This window comes from Aythya marila (genome assembly GCF_965140915.1).
Source record: "Aythya marila genome assembly, chromosome: 23".
Classification (NCBI taxonomy): Eukaryota; Metazoa; Chordata; class Aves; order Anseriformes; family Anatidae; genus Aythya; species Aythya marila.
In genome coordinates, this window is record NC_139064.1 from 759297 (window position 1) to 780033 (window position 20737).

The window sequence follows — 20737 nt, forward strand, 5'->3', positions numbered from 1 at the left end:
CTACAGATGCAGTTCAGGTTGGCCTTTAGGGCGCGATTTGTTCCCTGCCAGTTTCCCCTCCATCCGCCGGGGCAGCATGGGGCTGTTCCCAGCCCTTTCCCTGCAGCACGAGGGGAGCAGTGCGAGGATTTGGGGGCAGAGCAGAGGAGGACAGCTGGGGGCTGCCCTACCTAAGATAGCCGCAGGGCATCCCTGACACACAGGGACACGTAGGGACAGCAGCCTGGGGCAGGTTTCCTCGGCTGCTGGTTCAATAGGAGCTGGGCACAGGCTCCCAGTCCCCCCCTGCTCCTCGAGACCCCCAGGCGATCCACTGGTTGCTGTTCTTCAGTCTTCCCATCTGTGAAATGGGCGCAGCAAGCCCCATTTACCTCCCGGGGGGTGCGAGGCTCCCCGTGCTGCTTTGCCACGTGCTCCGAGACCCCAGGGCGAAGGGCAGGCTGCTGCCGAGGGCTGTGGGGTGCCCTGGTCACGCATGAGAGCTTGGGAGGAAGCCTGAGACCTCCCCGCAGCCCCCCTGAGCCCCCAGCCCACCCTCGCAGAAAGGGGAGAGGATGGCGAGGGCAGGAAGGGATTTTTTTTTTTTTTAAAGAACTGTTTTTAGCTGTCCTAACCCGTCAGCCTTTTTTGAGACGGGGCCTGGCCGCAGCGCCGCGTAGCGCGGGCTCTGCATGGATCACTCCCCTGGCTTGGTGGACGGCGCCAGCATCACCAGTTTGGGAAATGCAGCTCCATCCATGCACGTATGTGTGCGGGGTGCTGGGCTTGGGGGGGCCAAAGGGGCTCGTGCCAGCTCTGCTGGGGCTCCCCGCAGCCACGGGGGCTGTGCCAGGGCAAAGGCACGGCCAGGGGGTGAGCTGCGACGGCCACATCCGTGTGTAAGCATATATAACACATGTAGGGATCCCTGCAAATCCACGCAGGGCGTGTACCACACACTCTGCGATGACTTCTGAGGCATTTTGCACCGTAGGGGGTTAGTTAGCTTTGCCTTGAGTGAAATAAAGTTTGAGTTGACCGGGAACCTCTCCGCCTGCGCCTGCTGCGGGTGGTGGTGGGGCTGGGCAGCGGCAGCTGGGTGGCTGCTGGTCCTGGGCTGGGGGCTGCTGCTTCCCAGCAGGGGGCACAAAAATGGTCCTGAGAGCACGTGGGACAAAGCCTTCCGAGGCTGCGTGGAAAAAAAAAACAAACACAAATCCTTTCCTTTAATGGGGATAGCGCAACCATCAGCTCTCTCTGTAAAACAATAACGAGCAAACAGCAGCGTCGAACCCGACAGTGCAGGCTCAGCACAGGGCAATAAGTTAACCTCTCTCTGGGAGGGAGCTTGAGCCGCTCGGATTCCTTCTTGGTATCGGCGGCCGCTGCTCCGAGCTGCCCTTTGCCTCCTTGGCCGGCCCCTGGTGTCCTCGGCCACGGAGCCAGGGAGGGCTCGGGAGGCACCGCGTGGCTCCGGCACTGAGCTTGGTCCCAGCTGCTGCTGGAGCCGAGGCAGCCAAGAGCACAGGGACGGGGAGGGAGGCTGGGGGGGACCTGTCCCGGCAGGTCTCAGAGCTCTGACTGGAAGCAGAGAGAGAAGGAGAGAAGGAATTGCAGAGGGCAGCTTAGTCACATCCTTAAGGTGCTGGTTGGGCTCCCAACAACCCCAGCACCCCTCGTGCCCCGGCACCCCCCGTGTCCCACCACCTCACTTCCCCTTCCTGCAGAGCCACCGAGGAGCCCGTGGCCACCCTGAGACATGCGCCAAGAGCCACAGACGTCGCTCCCGGGGTGCTGGCTGTGGGGCACTGACCCTGCGGACAGCGTAGATCCAGTTGAGGTAGGCTCGGACACTGGTGTAGACGCCGGGCGTGCTGGGGGTGCCGCAGCCCTGGCCCCAGCTGACGATGCCCACCACCTGCCAGTGCCTGCCCAGGTACATCAGGGGCCCGCCGCTGTCCCCCTGGGAAGGACAAGCACCTGAGCAGGGCCAGGAAGCCCTGGCACGGTCGGGGACGCAGAGCTCTGCCCACCCAGAGCTCAGTTCCCAGGGTTGGGAAAGAAGTGGGTAAACCCAGTGCTGTCAACATCCCCCCAGATCCTTGCGGCTCACCCCTGGGGCTGGTTTATCAACAGATGGGGAGGAACCAGCCCCTTCTTTGGGAAGCAGGCCCCCGAAGCTGCTCGGTGCCACCCCTCACCTGGCAGGTGTCCACCCCACCCTGCGGCACGCCAGCGCACAGCATCTTCTCCGTCACCTCCCCGTGGTACGCAGCCAGGTTGCAGCTCGTGGTGTCGACCAGCTTCACCTCCGCCTGCTGCAGGGTCTCCGACAGTTTCCCTGCACAAAACGCAGCGCGGCCACTCAGGAGAGCCAGGAGCAGGGAGGAAGGGCGCTGCTGGGGGGCTCTGCCCTCCTCCCGGGGTGCATCCCTTGATGCCATCCTGCTCACCGTGCTCCTTCGTGTAGCCCCAGCCTGTCACCCACAGGGACGTGCCTGGCACCAGCTCCTCGTCGAAGTAGGGCAGGCAGATGGGCTTGATCCTGTCTGCAAGGCAGGAGGCGTTGGGTGAGGTGCCCCTGCCCAGCCTGGCTGCACCCCATGCAGCCAGCACAGCGCGGGCAGTTCATGCCTCGATCCCCCCACACCCTGTGCATGGGAAGCCCAGGACCCCAGGTGCTTGCACAGCCGGGTGAGAGGTGCTGAGAGGCATTTAGGTGCTAAGGCGAGGTGCTCCCTGCACCACCGCTCGCTGCCTTGGCCACCTTCAGCCTCGCTCTCCTCACCCAGCCCCTCAGGGCGATGTGCACCATGTCTCACCTGAGACCTGCAGGGGGGACTGCAGCTTCACCAGGGCGATGTCGTTGTCCTTGGGGGACGGCGGCGTCACCTCGGCCAGGAAGACCTTCTCCACAGCCAGGGTGACGGAGCCCGAGAGGAGGTCGGAGCCGGCCTTCACTCGCCAGTTGGGAATGACGGGGTTGTTCCTGGGCACGGACACGTGTTAACCCTCCTGCCTTTCCCCTCCGTGCCTGCACCCTCAGCATCACCCAGCTGTGATGGACCAGGGGGCACAAAGCCCTGCGCAGGCCCATTAATTAGGGAACATTTAATCAACGCGTGGCCTCAACCTCCCACCAGAGAGAGGAACCTGCCCCCGGGGAGCTGACCGAGCCCCGGCACGGCGCGGTGCCATGAGCAGCAGCTGACTCACTTGAAGCAGTGCGCCGCGGTGAGGATCCAGCCGGGCTCGATGATGCTGCCCCCGCAGATGTGCTCCGTCCTGTACTGCAGGCTCACCTGCCACGGCCACCACTCGATGGCCGCTGGCCTCCCGCCCAGCACGCGCGGCGTCCTCGCGCTCTCGCCGCAGCCTTTGGCCGGGTGGCGCGGAGCAGGGGCAAAGCGAGATGTTAGCTCCGGCAGGGGGGAGCAAAGCAGCCCGTGCTCTGCTCTCCTCCACCCACGGAGCACCCACTGAGGTTCTGCCTGGGCACATTGCGCCTCGTGATGCTGCCCGTGCCACCCCGTGCTGGGACACTTGGCACCCCCCCGTTTTGTTCTCTGTTTGCACCGCTCATCCCAGCCTTCCCTCCTCTGAGCCACCAGCTGGCTTTGTTTCCTCGGGGTAATTCATCACCAAAAGTAAACCCATCTGGGCAGCCGGTTGAGCCCCTCCTAGGTGTCTCAATTTTTTCTGCCAGCTTAGCACCACTTAAATCTGAGTTTTCTTGTGCAGGGAAGGGCCGGGACGAGGGCCAAGCCCAGCTCTCGAGGCACAAGGGGCTGTGCCGGGAACAGCAAGAGGCTTTGCACACCCGCAGGGCGCAGCCAGGTCCCCGTACTTACTGGAACAAACGAGTGAAACAACCGATCCGGAGAGACATTTCCTGGAAGAGGGAGGAAAAGGGCTGGGTTCGGAGCAGGAGCGGCTCCGGCTTGGCGCCGGGCAGGCTCCCATGGGTGGCACAGCCCCAGCGGGTGCTCACCTGCCCGGCTCGGGCACCTGCAGGCTGCCGCCGCTCAGCACCAGCTCGCGGGGAGGCAGGGGCTGCCCTGCGCCCGCATCCACTGCTCGGAAGCTTGGGGTGCTGGAAGAGAGGGGGCGAGGGTCAGAGCATGGCACGGGGGTGCACGGCCCCGGCTCCTTGTGGGGGTGTTGGGAAAGGGCTGGGGCTGGGGCTGGGGCTCCCCTGGCAGCCTGGGAACCTGGTTTGTGGCTTGGATTGAGCCAAAGGTGGGGGTATGAAGTCCTAAAGGGGTGGAGGCTTCACAGGCAGGTCCCAAATACAGGGAGGGAAGGTGAGGGGTGCGGCGACGGCAGCCCCCCACCTGCTGTAGCCCATTTGCTCGCACGCTGCCTTGGCCAGGGCCAGGTTGAAGTGGTCGTAGCAGACACAGGACCAGGCTCCCGTGTTCCTGTTGAGCACCTGCAGGATGGATCTGTCCCTGGAGACGCGGGCTGCAGGGAGGCACACGGTCATCCTTTGTCAGGGGGGGATTTGGGGAGGCAGGGGCTCGCTGCAGCAGCTGCAGGCAGGGGTTTTATAAGGTGCCCGGGGCTCACCACCAGCCTGCGGCCCCTCGGGGACGTGCTGGGGACAGCTGGCCTCGTCCTCGCCGTGCAGGCAGTCTGCCTCCCCGTCGCAGACCCTCGCCAGGGGCAGCAGCCTCAGGGGCTGCTTGCAGAAGAAGTAGTGGTACTCCAGGTAAGCCTTGACTGGGGGCAGACGGGGAGCTCAGCACCGAGCTGGCTCAGCAGGACGGTGGCAGAGCCGCCCCCGGCCGAGCCAGGAGGAGGGAGAGGGGAGCAGGGGCGCACCCAGGAGCCCGATCCCAGCCAGGCAGGCGAGGCTCAGCACGACCACCAGCACGGGGATGCCGACACGCATGCAGGACCGCCGCACCGAGCAGGTTTTGGGTCTGGTGCTGGGACCTGCAACGCAGAGGAGGGTGGTCCTGCCCTGCCTGCCCCCCTCCCAGCACCCCGGGCCCCGTGGGCATTACCTCCGCCGCCGTTCAGCCGCTCGGAGGCTGGGTCCTGCAAAGCAGAGAGGAAAAGCAGTTGGTGAGGTGGAATGGCCAGAGAGCACCAAGACCCAGCTCTGCCCGGGCAGCCCAGGGACCAGCTTTTTTGGCTCACTCGAGGCCCGTGGGCAGGATTAGCAGGGAAACTGCCCCAGCCTGCAGCTGAGGATGCCTGAGAGACCTGCTGGGGTCGGAGGTGGTGTTGGGAGGACGCCGTGTCCCACAGCAGCACCACCTGGGGTGAGCAGCGGGGCCATTCCCCGGCTGTCACCAGCACAGCTCCAGGTCCCAGCTGCTCGGTCACAGATTTACTGTCCTAACGCAACGCAGGCTTTAAAACTCCAGGTTTGATGAAAGCACCGCTTCCTGATGCACCAAGAAGCCCTGACTCAAACTGCAGGTGCCTGCTGGGCTGTGCCACCCAGACATGTCACAGAGGGGTTTTGTTCCTCGGCCGGCCCAGTTTGGGGACAGAAACCCAGCGGCACAGCCCCATTGTGCTCCAGCGAGCACGGCTGTGCTCACACAGGGCTGGCAGAGCTGCCACAGGGAACGAGGGCTCTGGGGGGGCCGTGCTGCTGCTAGGAGACACGGCAAACACAGCCGGGCACTGATCCTGCTCGGTTCCCTCCCGGCTCTGTCCGTGCCAGCTCCCGTTGGGGGATGCCCGGCTGCAGGAGGGGTGCTCCCGCAGGCACCTTGCCCGGTGTGGTGCTGGGCTGCGCTCGGAGCCCCGCTGGGTGGGTTTCAGGCGGACCCTGCGTGTTCCTCCCGCCCGTGTTTGTGCCGTGCAGCTCGCTGTTGCTTCCTGATGGTGTGCATTTTGTGAGCAGGCTCCTGCCTTCAGACTCAGCGGGGTGCAGCTCTCCTGTGCCCCATTTAATGCTCATCCAGCCCAGAGTGAGACCCCTTCTTTAGCTGCTGCTTCTGGACCCCACAGGTAAGCCTTGAGATTTTTTGCAGGGCCTGGACCCAGAGTGAAGGGAGGTAAAGGAGACAAAATCACTGCAATAATCCCACGGATCCGGGCTGTGAAGAGCAGTTCAGGACGGCTGGAGATGCAGGGAAGGAGCCGTGCCCCGGCCCCGGGTTAACACACCAATGGTTTCCTCCCCATCGTGGCCCCACTGCACCGCTCGGGCTGCTGCTTTGGGCTGCTCCAGTGCTTGGGAAGGAGACGTGTCCTGTGCAGGACAGGGATGGATCCTGCCTCTGCTGGTGGGGCTGTGGGGCTGTGTCTGAGCCCTCTGCAGCCTGGGTCCCCTGGACAAATTCCCTCGAGCCGGCTCCTTATGGGCACGCACGGTGCCTGCAGCACCCCGGGGAGTTTTGCAACGCCGGCCCGGCTGGCTCCCAACGCCACCTCCAGCCTCCAGTGGAGCCGGCTGAGGGCGTGCAGGGCTGGTCCTTCCTGATGCTGGCCTCCTGTGTCACCCCGGGCTGGGGATGGCCCAGATAATGGGATGCTAACGGTTCCTGCTGGAACGGTCCCAGGGCCTCGGCCGAGGGGCAGCGGGGGGCGTGGGGCAGAACCAGGTGGAAGGGGCGACGTGGAGGTGCTGCTGTTTGCAGTGAGCATTGTCCAGTGGGGATTTGGTTTGTATTTCAGTCCAAGAGTATCCTCACTACAAAGTGGACCTCTCCAAGAGCACCCACGTAATCCCAAAGCCACCTAAAAGCACGAGCTGCACCGGTTTCATTCGAAGCAAGAGCCAAGCCAGCTCCTGCAGGGGGTGTAAGCACCTAACTGCCTTGGGAACCCACTGCTGCCATAGCTCATTGTGCTCCCCTGCCCATTGTCTGGCAGAACACGAATCCAGCTGTGACCCCTCGGCTGGGCGAGCACAAACACCAGCCCAGGAGCCGTGGGGACCTCGATGAGTTCTGTGCTCCTGAGCAAGCGCAGGGGGGATGCTCCTGCCCCAAATCAGCTCCAGGACGGGTCCCTGGGTCCCTCTGAGCCTGGTAACCCCACGGCTGCAGGGGATTTAACCACGGCTGGGTGCGGGTGTTGGTCCCGCGCAGGGACTGAGCTCCTCGTCCCGCTGTGTCACCACTGGAGGGTTTCGAGGTGCCACAGGCCGGGCCACGCACGGCTGCTCCGTCAAGGGAGGCTTTTCCCTCCCGGGGAGGGGCTGCGTGCCAGGCTGGGGCTGTGCTTGAGGAAAAACAAGAAAGCTCTGCGGAAAGCAGCTCTCTGCACGTCCCCTGCCCTGCGAGGCGAGCGGGGGCACCCTCCATGGAGCTGCCTGGGGACCAGCCCTCTGTGGGGCCAGGCGCTCCGGGGTGCGCGGTGCCTGCCCTGCCTGCCCCCTGCTCGGGGACAGGGCCAAGGGAAACGTCCTGGGGACGCCTCTACCCCCACGGCAGGGTGCTGCTGCTGCAGGTAAAGCCCTGCCCTGCCCGGGCGGCAGCAGCTCTGGGCCGGGGCTGCCTTTTTACCCCTGTGAGGTGGGTGCCAGCATGAGGCCCCCCCCACCAGCTGGGCTGCAGGCGGTGGTGGCACCGGCTGCCCGTACCCAGGGGATGGAACTGGGGGCTCGGAGAGGGGCAGAGGAGGGGGAGCAGGCCGCCAGGCACTCACCATGTCCATCCAGCTCCCGGGGGGTCTTCTGTGCACAGAAACCCAGCAGAAACCCTGGGCACGGGGAGGCCGCGGGTGCCCCAGTGCCCAGGGAGCCGGGGCCGGGGGTGCTCCCAGCACCCCGTGCCGGCGCGGTGCTGACACTGGGGCAGAACCGCCCGAGCACTCCTTAAAACCCACAAGGGGAGTTGTGAAACAGGAATTATGATTTGTATTGTAATATAACACCGGTCTATCAGCAGCACCATCACCTCTGCTAATCTCCGGAGGATCGACCGCTGCGCGGTGACTCACCCGTGGGGCCACTGTCACAAAATAAGTTATTGAGTGAGCCGACCGACAGAGCAGGATTTTTTCGTGCCCCTCTCCCGATGATGAGAGGAACCACAGCCTCCCCGCTCTTTGTCCAGCTCTTCCGCATTGTGCTGGGCTGTTTTAAATACAGATTGTTGTAGGTGGAGGAGGAAAGGAGGCGAGGCGATGCGCGAGGTTACCGGGCCGCCGCATGCCCCTGCCTCTAAGGTCACTCAGTCTGCGTGTGCCTGCAGCACCAGCGACACGGGGAGCAAAGCGAGAGGTGCTGGGGAGGTGACCCATGGGTGGGGGCAGGCTCTGGCCCCATGGGTGCTGCTGCTGCTGCCCCAGGCTGGCTGCAGGACCCCAGTGAGCTGGATGCTGCAGAGGTTGCTGGTGGCCTCTCCAAAATCCCTGCCCCGTGGAGAAGGATGTCCTTGGGTGGGCATCCCCCCATTGCTGCCTGGGGCTGGATGAACTCGCTGGTGTTGGCAGGGGTGGGCAGAGGGGTTGCAGCCCCCAGCCCTGTTTCAGGAGAGAGTTTTTTTGGGTGCTCGGGCAGCTTGTGGAGCTGTGAAAGTCTCGTGGGTGTGGGCTGGGCATGTCCAGGAATCGGTGCTCTGGGAAGAAGAGCAGCTGGCTGCCAGGCAGGGCAGGCAGCAGGTTTGGGGGCTCAGGCTGGTGCAGGGAGAGGGCTGGGGTCAGGGAGGCTGCAGCTCGCTCTCTGGCCCCGCTCCTGGCTAGAAAGCCTGGCCTGGTGCAGGCTCCTGCTGGAAGCGGTGGGTGTGCAGGGCTTGCCGAGCAGCTGATTGCCTTCTCCTTTTGTAACCGAGCTTTCCCAACAGCCGGAGAGCTGCTGCCAGCTGCGAGCACTGTGCCAGCGGGAGGGCTGCGGAGCATCACGTCCCTGCAGCTCCTGGCCCCGGGACGTGTCCCCTCCCCGTGCCAGGCCCCCGGTGCAGCACGGACCCTGCCTGCCCTGGGGACTGTTCGCCTGAGCAGGGATCCCGGCATCCTCCTGCAGGTAAGGGGTGCTGCTCCCGTGCTCTCTGGGGAGGATCTGGCCCCCTTAGGGTGTGGGGGGACATGGGCAGGCTGCAGCCTCATCCCTGGCTGCGTGGTCCGTGTGGGGTCGGTGGGGGCAGCAGCAACTGGCAGGGGGTGTGTGGTGCTGGGGTGGGAGCTGAGGGCTTGTGGGCTGGTTTTGGGGCTGTGCACGGTGGTGGGAATCGGGGCAGAGCTCACGTCTGTGCCACGGCATGCCCTGGCTGGGCTGGTGGAGGCAGAGAGTGGCTGGGGGGTTTCAGGGGGCAGCAGGGTGGAGTGAGCTCTCCGGCCCACCCTGGGCCACTGCCCATTTTCAGGGACCAAACTGTGACTTAGAAGCCCAAGCAGCCCAAGAGGTGGGTGCTGCCAGGCCAGCAGGGATGGGGCAGAGGCTCAGCCCCAAGTGCAGAGCTGCAGCCCCATGGAGACCCCCTTGCAGCGTGGGGGAGACCCCAAGAGCATCCCGGTGCCCAGCGCCGTCCCCCTGCCCCAGAGCAGCCGTGGGGCAGGAGGTGGCAGCGCAGGGAGCGGCTCTTCCTCTTCTGAGGTTAGGCGAAGGCTTTGAGGAAGGAGCTGAGGTTTGCAGATGTTATGTCACAGCCCCGAGCGCCTGCAGGGCTTTGCTTCCTGGAGCACGGCTGCTTCCCAGCCCCAGCCGTTCTCACCTGGCCTCTTCCCTGCGAGCCTCGGGGTGACACAGGCAACGTCTGGGGTCAGGCAGGGGCCAGGCAGGGCTGGCCCAAGGCTCTGCGGGGCTCCTTGGGTGCTGCTGAGGCCTTGGGTCTGCAGCACCTCGTCCCCAATGCCTCCCCATCCTGCCCAGGAATCACCTCATAGTCCTGGTGCCAAAGGGGATGCTGCTGGGGGGGGATCCCTGTCCCTCGGGCTCCCCGCGGTGACAGCAGGGCCCCGATCCTGTCCTCAGCAGGAGCACAGAGCTGCCTGCGTGGGCACAAATCGCCCCCAGCCCCACAGGGAGACGAGGCCGGGCGGGGGCACAGGCAAAAAGCCTCGTCCCTGGCGCGAGGGCGCTGCCTGCCAGGGCTGCTCTGCTTTCTCCCCTGGGAACCAGTCGAGCCGGCGGGCGAGGAGCGGTGAGGTGGCCGTGTCACCGGGCCAGGAGGGGACAGGCAGGACGCGCCAGGCTCTGCTGCAGCAGCTCCCAGCACAGGCAGCCTCCAGCAGCTCTGTCGGGCACCGGGGGATGGACCCCGAGGCAGGTAAGCAGACGGCACTTTTCTCCCCATGCTGAGAGGAGGTGGAGATGTTTTACAGCACGAGCAGGGGCTTGGGGACGTTCCCCTGCCCTCTGCTCTCCTTGGGGTCGGGGTCTTGAGGTCTGGCTGTTCCCCTGGCTGTGCCGTGGTGCGGTGCTGCCACTGCTGGGTGCACGGAGGTCAGGGCAGGGAGCACCTCCCGGGCAGAGGGCAGAGGCTGGGCACGGAGCCGGGCACGGAGCACGCCCTCGTCCTCCCACCAGCAGCAGGCGTGGGGAGAGGGCAGTTTCGGCAGCCGGCTGATTCAGGGAGCCGATTGCACCACTCTCATCCTGCCCCGCAGCTCCCGCTGAGTCACTCCAGGAGCAGACTCCCTGCCCTCAGAGCCCTGCTGGGGTCCCGGGGCTCCTGGCTCGCCCCCGGCCCAGCAGCAGGAGGACATCCAGGGGCTGCCACGTGTCCTGCAGCCCGCCGGGACGCTGCAGCAGGAGGACAGGGCAGGCTGGTCCTGCTCGACCGCTGCGCGCCCCAAGGGCTGGCGGCACGATGCGCTGCTGCTCCCCGCGGCTGCCGCATCCCATCAGGTGAAGCTGGGACGTCGCTCGCTGTGTAAACACCGTGACCACAGGGGAAATGTTCTCACCCCACCGGCATCTGCCTAAATTTAGCTGCTCTTAGCTCATCCCTTTCCGCTGGCTCACTCCTGATGCCGCGAGGCGCAGCGCCCTGTCCCCGTGCAGGGCACCTGCCCCGAGCCCCCCCTCGGTGAGCAGCACCGCGGGGCTGTCCCCATGCCAGGGAGGTGGCCAAATCCTGCTGTCCCCCCCTGGGCACGGCAGCCAGAGCAGCCTCCAGAGCTGTGCCTGCACTCGGTAATGGTGGGACCGGGCAGCGAGCACCTTCTGTACCGCGACCTTCCAATATCTGAGGGGACCCACAGGAAAAATGGGGAGGGTCTCTTAATTGGGGAGTGGGGTAATAGGGCAAGGGGGGTGGTTTTATGCTGCAAGGGGGTAGATTTAGGTATTAGGAAGGGATTCTTTACTGTATTTAGATTCTAGGAAGGGATTCTTTACTCTGCGGGTGGGGAGGCGCTGGCACAGGCTGCCCGGAGGAGCTGTGGGTGCCCCATCCCTGGAATTGTTCTGGAGGGGTTTGGGGGCAGCCTGGGCTGCTGGGAGGGGTCCCTGCCCATGGCAGGGGGTGGAACACGATGCTCTTAGGTTTCTCCCAACCCAAACCCCCCTGCCTGACCCCCAGAGGTGTGGGGACGCTGGAGTGCCCGTGGGACCGCGCTCATCCGGAGCCCGCTGGGACAGCGAGGAAGGCTCCGTGAGGGCACTTGGGCAGGGATTTGGGGGAGCAGGGGCCGGGACACCCCCCCGGGGAGCTGGGGTGGGCAGCATCCCCCCGGGGATGTTCGCGGCCCCTGCCCGCGGGGACAGCCGCGTCCTCTGGGGGGAGCTGCGCGGCCGGGAACCGGCACGGTGCTGGGGGGGAGCAGCCCTGCGCCCCCCGGCAGCGCCTCCTTTGTGCCCAAAACCAGGGCAGAAGTGCGGGGCCGAGCCCCCCGGACAAGGGCTTCACGCCAGAGCAGCGAGGGTGGGAGCGGGGTGGGGATGCGCCACGGTGCCGGCCCCATAACGCAGGGTTTTGGGGCCAAAATGCACTCAGGGGCTCGGTGAGGTCCTGGCGGGGCCGGAACAGGAGCAGACGTGCTGCCGGGGAGCGTGGGCTCCTGCTTACGGCCTCTCCATCCTGTCTGGTCACCCACACTCCCCCCTGGGCTCCCTTCCCAGCTCGGGGCAGCAGAGGATGTGGTGGTAGGAGCAGGGTCACCGCACGGGGCTCTGGGGGAAGCCAGCTGCTCCGTGTCTCCGTGTCCAAGGTTTGAGAGCCTCAGGGAGCCCCTGAGCCTCGGGGATGGATGGCACAGCCCCACGGCTGCCCCGTTTTCCCCAGGTGATGTTCGTAACCCCCAGCCTCCCGCAGGCGTTTGCAGAGCCCCCTCTCCCTCTGGTTTGCAGGGCAGGAGCCCATCAGTGTGCTCGGGCTCATCCTGGGCCTGGGGCTGGCCCTGCTGATCCTGGTGCTGTTTGGCTACGCCTTCGTCCGCTGCTACCAGCAGGGCTGGTGCTGGCGCCGTGAGTACAAGGAAAGGGGCTGCAGGGCCTGGGGATGGGAGCACGTCTTGTCAGTCCCCAAAATCCACACGTGGGGTGGCTCTGGGGCAAGGCTGGGGGATGCAGAGGCCAAGGAGGGATTTGGAGATGTCCTGGTGCTGCTGCTTGTCCTGTCCCTGCCCTGCACCGCAGCACCAGGTGAAGGCGAGTGCCCAGCCACGTGGCTGAGCACCGCAGGGCTCTCTGACAGCTTCTCCTTCCCTCCTCCCCAGGGCCTGACTTCGTCTTCAACCTCTACCACAGCCGGTAAGTGAGGCCACGTGGGGCACAGCCCCGGGGACCCGGGGCTCACGGGGTGTCCTCTGCACGGAGCTGCAATGCTCACCCTAACCCACCGAGTGGGATATGGGCTTGGCAGTGCCTCCCCGGGATGATGATGCCCTGGGGACCCTCCAGCTGCCCGAGGAGGCTCCGGCAGCCCCCTGATGCCTCTCCCTTCCCTGCAGCGGGCTGAGGTCGGTGGCGGTGGAGCTGGCACCACCGTTCAGCATCAGCGGCTTGCTGAGCGAGGCGGGGGGCGGCTACGTGCGCTTCCAAGAGCAGAGGCTCTGAGGCTGGCGAGCAGGTAGGGCACGGCCCCGCTCCCCACGCGTGTCCCCAGCCACTTGTGACCCCCCTGCAGTGTCGTGGCTGCCCTGCAGAGCCCACCCACAGCGTGCACGGGGCTGTGCGGCCAGCGGTGTTTGGGTGCTGGGTGAGAAACGCTGCGCCCCACTGCCTCCTTCCCCTCTTGTAGTCCCAGCTGTGGCTTTCCCTGGGATAGTCCCAAGGTTTTTCCTCCGAAAGTCCTCCCTGAGCCTGTGGGGCATCAGGGGTTTTCCCTGAGCTCTGGTTTTATTTCTCTCCTTGCAGGCTTTGGCCCGTGCTGCAGCGCTCTGCTGCCTGTGCGGCGAGCTCCCCGTGCTGCTGCAGGGCAAGGGGGGGTTCCCTGGCTGCCCCCTCCCACAGCTTTTGGGATCAGCAGGGTGCCCACAGGGTGCAGCTGGGTGCTTTGGGCTCTCATTGTGCCACCCCTGGCTGGGACAGCCCTGCAATGCTGTCCCTGTACCCTGTGGGACTTTGAACGGGCTCGTGGCCGGGGGCAAAGGGGTCCGGGGCTGCAGCACGTGTGCTCCCCATGCCAGCGCGGCCCTGGCTGCTTCCCCCCCGCTGTCTCATCCCCACTGCCAGCGACCACAGAAAGAGCAACCAAAAGCAGCCGTGGGGGAGTTCCTCTGTTCTCAGTTCTTCAAAAAACTGCCCCCAGATATGCTGGATTTCTACCAAAATTGGAACAGAGCAGTTTCTGTTCTACAGAGCTTCTTCATCTGCTCCCCGCAGCTGCGGTCCCCTCCCCGGCCATGGGGAGAGCTGAAAGGTGCCAGCTGCTCTCCTGGGGTCGGGGCACGGGCTCGGCCTCCCCTTGCTTGAAGTGGAGAAAACAGGGCTCTGCTTCACCCCGAGCACCCAAAGAGAAGGAAATTGTCCCCACGGTCCCCGTGGCTCAGACGTCCCAGGTGGAGCAGGGCTGCAGAAGGGCGAGGAACTGCAGAGCCCGGTGCCGCAGAAAGGGCTGGCTTTGTGCAATAGGGGAAAACGCACAAGGAAATGAGACTGCTTCGCGTTTCCCTCAGCCAAATATCTGAGCCAATGTGGAAATTTCTGCCATCTGCACTGACCCTGTGAGCGAACACGTCAGAAAGCCCCTGTGGGTTGCCTTGTGGCTTTCTGGTGTGGCTCACATGGGGAGCAGCAGCCTGGCACCAGGGGAGCTCGGGCACAGCAGGACAGGTCCCCGGGGCTGTGTGGGACAGCTCTGGGCCGTGCCTGGCACACTGTGAGCCCACTGTGGGATGGGGATCAGTGCCCATGGCCTGGTGGCATCTCGGTAAGAAGAGGCCAAGACACATTGCTCCTGTCCCACCGTGTGTGCGCTGCGTGCCCATGTCCTCGTAGCCCCCGTTGTGTGGGCACACATCCAGCTGGGTTCCCAGGGGGTGCCCAGCACAGCACCCTGTGCCAACATGCTCTGCAACCCTCATGGGAGGCGTTTCTGAATGTTTTTTTTTATGAATCATTTTCTTGGAAGGACAAGGAGAGTAGAGAAACTCCAGGGACCGTGTGGCTGCACGTAGGGAAACCAGCGAGAGCTGGGCGGGGAGCCCCAGCCTGCACCCTGGCATGAGAGGGGGTAAGGGGACCAAAACCACAGGGGATGAGGTCATGGGTGGGAAGAAAGTGGCCTGGAGGGGCCGAGGGGTGGCTGTGGGAGCCTGGGGGCAGCTCAGCTCTCCCCTTCCCTGGGTGAGACCTGAGCAGGGCACGGCTCAGCACAGCACCAGGAACGGGGCCGCACGAGATGGCCGTGCCTCCCCTCTGTCCTGGGGCACGGATCCCAGTCTCTTGCTGCTTGTGCCATGGGCAGCAGGCGGTGGGACGGATGGACACGTCCTGGGCAGACCCCTCAGCCTTTCCCCTTTCTTCTCCTCCCCCAGGCTGCTCCTCGCAGGGTTTGCTCCCGTGAAGTGCCGGTGGCTTTGTGCCACGCTATTGCGAACGCTCTGGAAATGTTTGCGTGGGGAGGAAAGGTGCTTTCTCAGGTGCAGCCCCCACCCCCGGGCCGAGGTGCTGCGCCACACGCTGCATGGAGCAGGGGAGGGAGGAAAAAACCTCCTGCAGAGGGATTCGGAGAAGAACATCCTCTGCGTGTCGGGCTGTGACTTCAGCAAGGAAAATGTGAGTGCCCGGAGCTTTCACACTCAGCGGGACCAACGTGCTCTCAGCGACCAAAGCCGGGGTGTGTGGGTTTCTGGCAAGCTCATCCGTCTCACTGAAAGGAGAGCCCCAGCTGCTCACCAGGGGGGGGATTGCTGCGTCCCTCGGCCCCTGGGTGCTGCCAGCTGGAGCCTCTCACGGCGAGCAGGAACCGGCAGCACCCGGCGCAGCCCTGGATCCGGCCACAGGGCTTGACGTCAGGAGTGTAAAAAAAGTCACGCCGGGTTCTGATGACTACGTTTTTCAGAGGAAGTTGAAGAAGAAAAAAAAAAAAGAAAGGAAAGAAAAAAAGCAAAAACCCCAACCCCCAAAATACCTCAAGGAAAATAACGTGGAAATGGGAGGAGGAGTGGATGAGGGGGCAGGGGGGGTGGCGGCATCTGGTCCCCTGCAGTGGGTGGCAGAGCTGCCCAGGCAGCAGGGGCGCATCTCAGACAGGGGCGATGAGCACCAGGCACAGAAGGGAGCAGCAGGGCATCAGCAATGTTCGAACTGCGGTGAGTCAGGTTTTCACCTGGAAAAAGTACTCCGAGCTGGGTTTACATCGCCACGAGGGACTATCCCGCACTGAGCTTTCTGGGAAACGAGGTGTCTTTGGAAAAACTTTCCGGTGACCTGGCAGTAGGTGAAGGTAGCCTGCGGTAAGTCCCCCCATTTCGCACTTGTTTCCACTCTCACAGAGAAGCTGTTCCCACACACACCCAAATTCTAGGCTTGCTCTGCCCTACCTTGGAGGTGGTCCTGCCTTCTCCTGCCTCTCCCCTGCACCACGCCCCCTGTAAAAGCACCACAAGGTGCTCAGGGCCCTGTTTTGCTGCAGCTTCCAGGGCAACACGCTCCTTTGGGAAAGCTGCCCTGGTCCTCAGAGGGGTGTGAAGCTCCAGCTGGGCTGGCTTTGCTCGCCTTTGCCTAGTTCTGGTGTGCAAACACTTCCCTGTGCAAGGCGAAACACGCTGCCCTTGTCCGCTGGGGGAGGATGCCACCTGAAGGCAGAAAGCCTTGGAAGGGGACAAACGACGAATGGAGCAAATAACCAACACTTCTTCCCTTCTCTATTTACAACTTAAATAGAATAAATAACATCTGTACGAGAAGTGGCCGGACAGTGAGCACAGAGCTGCGCGGGGCCGCCCTGGCTGGGCTCAGGTGACAGCAGCACGCGTCCTGCAGCCGCCGGAGGGACGGATGGAGCCCTTGCAGCACAGCCTGTCCCCGTGTCCCCTTAGTGTCACCTGGGGCTGGCTGGGAGGGCGCACGGGGGCTGCTCCTTGCTGGGAAGCAGCCCCAGGAGGAGCAGAAGTGGCAGTCCCGGGGGAGTCCGTGCCGGGGCGTCGACATTCAGGGGTCAGCAGTAGCTTATCGGAGTGGCTGCTCCCGAGGGGCAGTGGTGGAGGAGGTAGATGGGCCGGGGCTGGTGGCACGGCTCAAAGGCGGCTGTCCTTGCTGCCCCCGTCGAGCACGCTCAGGGGGTCGATCTGCAGCGTGAGCCAGTCGTTGGTGCCGAGGCTGGAGGTGACCAGCGTCCCCAGGAGGTCAGTGTTGAAGATGCTCGGGTCGAAGGGGATCTTCAGGAGTTCAGGGCTGGCTTTGGAGGCCGGGGAAATAACTGGAGCCCCATAGCTCAGCAGAGAGGGGGCTTGGGGCCCCAGCTGGCTGCAGCAGTCCCAGGCAGGGGGCTCCTGAGATGTCCCCGGGGCAGCAAGGTCCAGTGCGTGGCTGCGGGGAGGCTGGGGAGAGGACTGCTTCAGGTACCCTTTGGCCACAGCCAGCTCGGAGCAGTCCACGTCCAGCACAACGTCGGTGCCAGCCGGGCCCCACGGGGATCCTGCACATCCTGAGGGGGGCACCCCATCGCTCTGCTCCTGCCTTGGCTCCACCGTGCCCTTGGACTGCTGCAGGTACCCACGAAACTCCACCTCTTGTGGGCTGTCCTGCCCCGCAGCGGGGCCAAGGCTGGGCTCGCCTCCGTGCCCAGCATCCACGAGGCTGCTGGCGGGGTGTTGGAGGCTGCTCTCCAGGCCCACGCCGCTGTCATTGCCCACGGGCAGCTGCTGCTTGTAGCCCCAGCCCTCGGAGTGGCTCAGCTTGGAGGAGGAAGAGGAGGAGGAGGAGGAAGAAGAGGACGAGGAGGACGAGGAGGTGTGCAGGCAGATGCCGCTGTCAGTGCTGGTGCAGCTGCAGTCCCTGCTCCCCGCCAGCCCCAGGAGCTGTGTCCAGCCCTCGGGCCATGCCAGCAGCTCGCTGCCCGTGTCCAGGGGTGGCTGGGCTGTGCCGGTGCTGCTGGGGGTGCCGGGCTGCTGGGGCTCCTTGTGGCACAGGAACAGCTGCTGGACGGGGTCTGCGTCCGTGATCCCCGAGGACAAGGACTCCTGCTCCACCCAGAGCGAGCTCTGCTTTATGAAATTCTTCTGCGAGGGAGAGAAAAGAGGGGAGTGAGCCTCACTTTGTCCCCGCTCCCAACCACTGCCCAAGCCAGCACCCCTGCTCCAGCCACAAAGGGTGCCTGCGTGCCCGGCTGCCTTACCAGGACGGACGGCGGCCTCACAGATTTCCTTATGTACATGCAGGCCAGCACAGCCCCCAGGAAGCACGAAAGGAAGAGGATGATCAGGATGGTGCTGAGGATGTTCAAAACGAGCTCTGCGCGCCCTGCAAGAGAAGCCGTGCCTCGGTGAGGTGGGAACCACGGCGTCTGCGGCTCACATCGCCCTGCGGTGGGCACAGACGCCTTCCCCGGGGCTGGGGGCTGAGGGGGCTCAGTGTCCCGCGAGGCACCCCGTCCCCTGCTCCCCCACGTACTGTGTCTCTTGCCGATGGTGACGCACTGCTCAGGGGTGCGCACGGCGCGGATGGCCCGGCTGGCCACATCGGGCTCCACGCTGACGCAGTACTCGGTGTCCCAGACGAGGTCGGGGATGTGGAACTCCGAGGTGGTCTCCAGAAATTCGTACTGAAACGAGAGAGAGGGCTGGTACCCAAGAGCTCCCATGGCAGGGCTGGGGCTGGGGCTCTCCTCCCTCCTCCTCCATCCCCTGGGCAAGGTCCCTCAGCAAAGCTGCTGATAGCAGCTAGACCCCAAACCCCCACGAGAGCCGGAGGACCCACTACGGTAAAACATTCCGAGGTAAAACACATCTATACACGTTTACATATATCTATGGTAAAACGTGGCTATAATTTCTGGCTCAATATTGAAATTTATGGAGGACTGTACTTTACAAAATAAATCAAACTTTTAAAAGTCTTCCAACTTGAGCTGCACCGCATGGGAGGGAGGGTCCCCACGCTCGCCTGCAGGCTGAGGACCGCAGGGGAGCAGCAACTCATCTCACCGTGAGGTTGTCCTGCGTCCTCCTGACGTACACCTTGTAGCGCCTCGCGTGCTTCTGTATGTCCTCGTAGCGAACGGTGTGGTTCCCCACCCTGAACAACATCTGCAGCTGCATGTGGATGCTGTTGCCCAGCACGGAGAGGCTCTGGCCTGACAGACGCAGGCTGGCTGGAGATGAGGGATTTTAAAGAGCGGGTCAGGGTTGTCTCCTGTCTGCTGCTCTCGGAGCTCCTGCACAGCCTGGTGCTGCTGTGCTGCCACCCATCCTGAGCTTTGCCCCATCCCAACCCACCCCACGGACCAGCTGCCCTGCAGGAAGCCACAAGGACATTGCCCCCATGCTCTCATCTCTCCCAAAGCGGGCTGGCCCCGTGCCCTCCACCTACCTTCCCTCGGGGAGAAAGAGCTGCTCCTCTGCCACGGGGACGTGCGGTTCCCGGACACGGCTCGCACCCGTGAGAAATAGCGCCGCTCGGGGTCCAGGGTGTAGTATGTGAGGTCACAGCTGAGCTCCTGGATCCTCATGCAGTTTGGGATGGCCATCCAGGAGAAATTGGTGCCATAGCTGCCGGGAGAAGCGCCTGGGGTGAGCGTGGTGCTGTGTGGTGGTGGCTACTGCCGCTGGTACTGATCCCGGGCAGACAACCCCTATGTCCCAGGTCACCGTACTCACACTCTGTGCTCCACTTCGTAGCTGACATTGCTGGGGGCGTCGTGTCCCGGCTCCCACCGCAGCAGGTGATGTGCCACTTCCGTGTCATAGCGTACGGCCGTGGGTTTCGACAGCATCTCACCTGCGGGACCGATGGCATCAGGCGAGGCTGCCCCGAGGGCTCCCAGCTGGGGCCACCTCTGCAGTTCGCCTGGACCTCGACCCTGGGTGTCCACCCACCCCCCGAAATGCTGCAGGCTCAGGCCCAGGCAGGGGTTTGCCCATTTCTGTCCCACACTTCAGCATTTGCTCATCCCCCCTCTTTCTCTTCCCCTCCTGCAGCCGAGAGCACCTCGGGGCTTTCCTCGCCCCAGAGAGGAGCCCCCTGACCGCTGCCTGCCAGCACGCTCTCTGTTTGGATTCAGCCTTCCTGTTTTGCTCATCTACTGCCTGGAAAGAAAAATAGACTTTTTCACACCTCCTGCCTGAATTTCAGTATTGTCACCTGGCAGCAAAACACCGCTCGATAACATCTGTCACCCTCTCTCTGCTCGCTTCCTCAGCAGCCGCCGTCTGCCAGCAAACAGCCAGGCGCCCGCAGAGCGCACGTTAACAGCCCCGCGGCTGAACGGGTGGCAGTAATCAGTGAGGCTGCTGCTGGAGCACTAATGAAGGCTTCAGGCTCATAAATCAGGAAAAGAAAAGGCGAGGGCCAAGCAGGGTCCCTGGGTGGAAGGAGGCTGTGGGCGCTGACCTCCCGAAATCACACCTGCTCCGCAGGTCCCTATCGCAGCATCTCCCCCCGCCACCCACCCCCGTGCCTTGCCACGTCTCAGTCCCCATTGCCACGGGCTCGGGGCGGGGGGCACGGAGCGGCCCCCGGGAGCGTGGGGCTCGGGGTTTTTTGGGAACTCACCGTGTGTCGGCCAGGCGAGGAGCAGGGCCACGCACAGGGCCAGTGCTGCGGTGGCGCAGGGGGCCATGCCGGCTCCGCATCCTCTGCGGGTGCTGTGCTGGTGAGCGGGGTGCTGAGCTCTGCTCCGGCAGGCTGCGAGCGCTTGTTTTTCCCCCAGAGGCTGGCTCAGTGACGTCTCGGAGGCGTTAGCGCAGTGGGAGGAAAGTCAGAGTGCAGCGACTTCCACTTTTCTTCACTGTCCACCCACTCAGGCACCGCGAGCCTGCAGCCCAGGCTGGGCATTTCCTGCCCCCAGCCCCGAGGAGCAGGGCTCACAGGGCTTTTCCGAAGAAAGCAGCACAGCACCAAGAAAGGGAGAACAGGAGTGCATCATGTGTCTGTCTCTGCCTCCTTGGTACTAAATTAGAGCTGCAAAGCAGAACCCAGAGGGCAGGCATCGTGCCCAGGGACCTTACCAAGCGCAGTAGCAGCCCTGTGGGGTCCCCTGTTCCAAGTCCTGGCCCCACAGCAGCCGAAGCCAGCCAGGTCCCAGCTCAGAGCTGCTGTCCCCAGGAGATGGCCCTCACTTTCCCTTCCCCTGGGCTCAGCCCCTGCCCTCCTGCTTCGTTTTGCCCACTTCTGGGGCTGGGGGACAGCCCCGTGGCCACTGTGTGTCCTGGAAACGCCTACGTGTGGTGGCCAGGGCACGGCCAGCTTTGAGGCCCTTGAACTGTCCTCGGGGCCCCATCAGCTGTCAGCCACGGCCCCATC

At 64.2% G+C, this 20737-nt stretch overlaps 2 protein-coding genes across 3 annotated transcripts; both read right to left on the reverse strand.

The window, feature by feature from the left end:
* Positions 1 to 1215: 1215 nt before the first annotated feature.
* TMPRSS4 (transmembrane serine protease 4) lies at positions 1216 to 4913 on the reverse strand. 2 transcript variants are annotated; one of them, XM_082777793.1, is made up of 11 exons: positions 4804 to 4913; positions 4549 to 4701; positions 4314 to 4443; positions 3971 to 4072; positions 3831 to 3871; positions 3196 to 3355; positions 2802 to 2968; positions 2433 to 2528; positions 2181 to 2320; positions 1793 to 1942; positions 1216 to 1560 (listed from the first exon to the last, which is right to left on the reverse strand). In XM_082777793.1, the coding sequence occupies exons 1-11, from the start codon at positions 4871 to 4873 to the stop codon at positions 1549 to 1551; spliced, it is 1221 nt and encodes a 406-aa protein (XP_082633919.1). In that variant the 5' UTR covers positions 4874 to 4913; the 3' UTR covers positions 1216 to 1548. The 2 variants fall into 2 exon arrangements, with proteins under 2 accessions (XP_082633919.1, XP_082633920.1); XM_082777794.1 differs by lacking the exon at positions 1793 to 1942.
* An 11215-nt stretch (positions 4914 to 16128) lies between these two features.
* IL10RA (interleukin 10 receptor subunit alpha) lies at positions 16129 to 20096 on the reverse strand. Its single transcript, XM_082777836.1, has 7 exons — positions 19988 to 20096; positions 19093 to 19213; positions 18806 to 18984; positions 18421 to 18587; positions 17888 to 18038; positions 17613 to 17737; positions 16129 to 17496 (listed from the first exon to the last, which is right to left on the reverse strand). The coding sequence occupies exons 1-7, from the start codon at positions 20052 to 20054 to the stop codon at positions 16513 to 16515; spliced, it is 1794 nt and encodes a 597-aa protein (XP_082633962.1). The 5' UTR covers positions 20055 to 20096; the 3' UTR covers positions 16129 to 16512.
* Between the last annotated feature and the right edge of the window lie 641 nt (positions 20097 to 20737).

Coding starts and splice junctions, on each gene's coding strand:
- IL10RA (XM_082777836.1), bottom strand. CDS start 20,054: ATGGCCCCCTGCGCCACCGCAGCACTGGCCCTGTGCGTGGCCCTGCTC. Junction 18,588..18,805: donor CTCTTTCTCCCCGAGGGAAG/GTAGGTGGAGGG, acceptor CCTCATCTCCAG/CCAGCCTGCGTCTGTCAGGC. Junction 18,039..18,420: donor GGACGCAGGACAACCTCACG/GTGAGATGAGTT, acceptor CTCTCGTTTCAG/TACGAATTTCTGGAGACCAC.
- TMPRSS4 (XM_082777793.1), bottom strand. CDS start 4,873: ATGCGTGTCGGCATCCCCGTGCTGGTGGTCGTGCTGAGCCTCGCCTGC. Junction 4,702..4,803: donor GGCTGGGATCGGGCTCCTGG/GTGCGCCCCTGC, acceptor GTCTGCCCCCAG/TCAAGGCTTACCTGGAGTAC. Junction 2,321..2,432: donor GGGCTACACGAAGGAGCACG/GTGAGCAGGATG, acceptor CGTTTTGTGCAG/GGAAACTGTCGGAGACCCTG.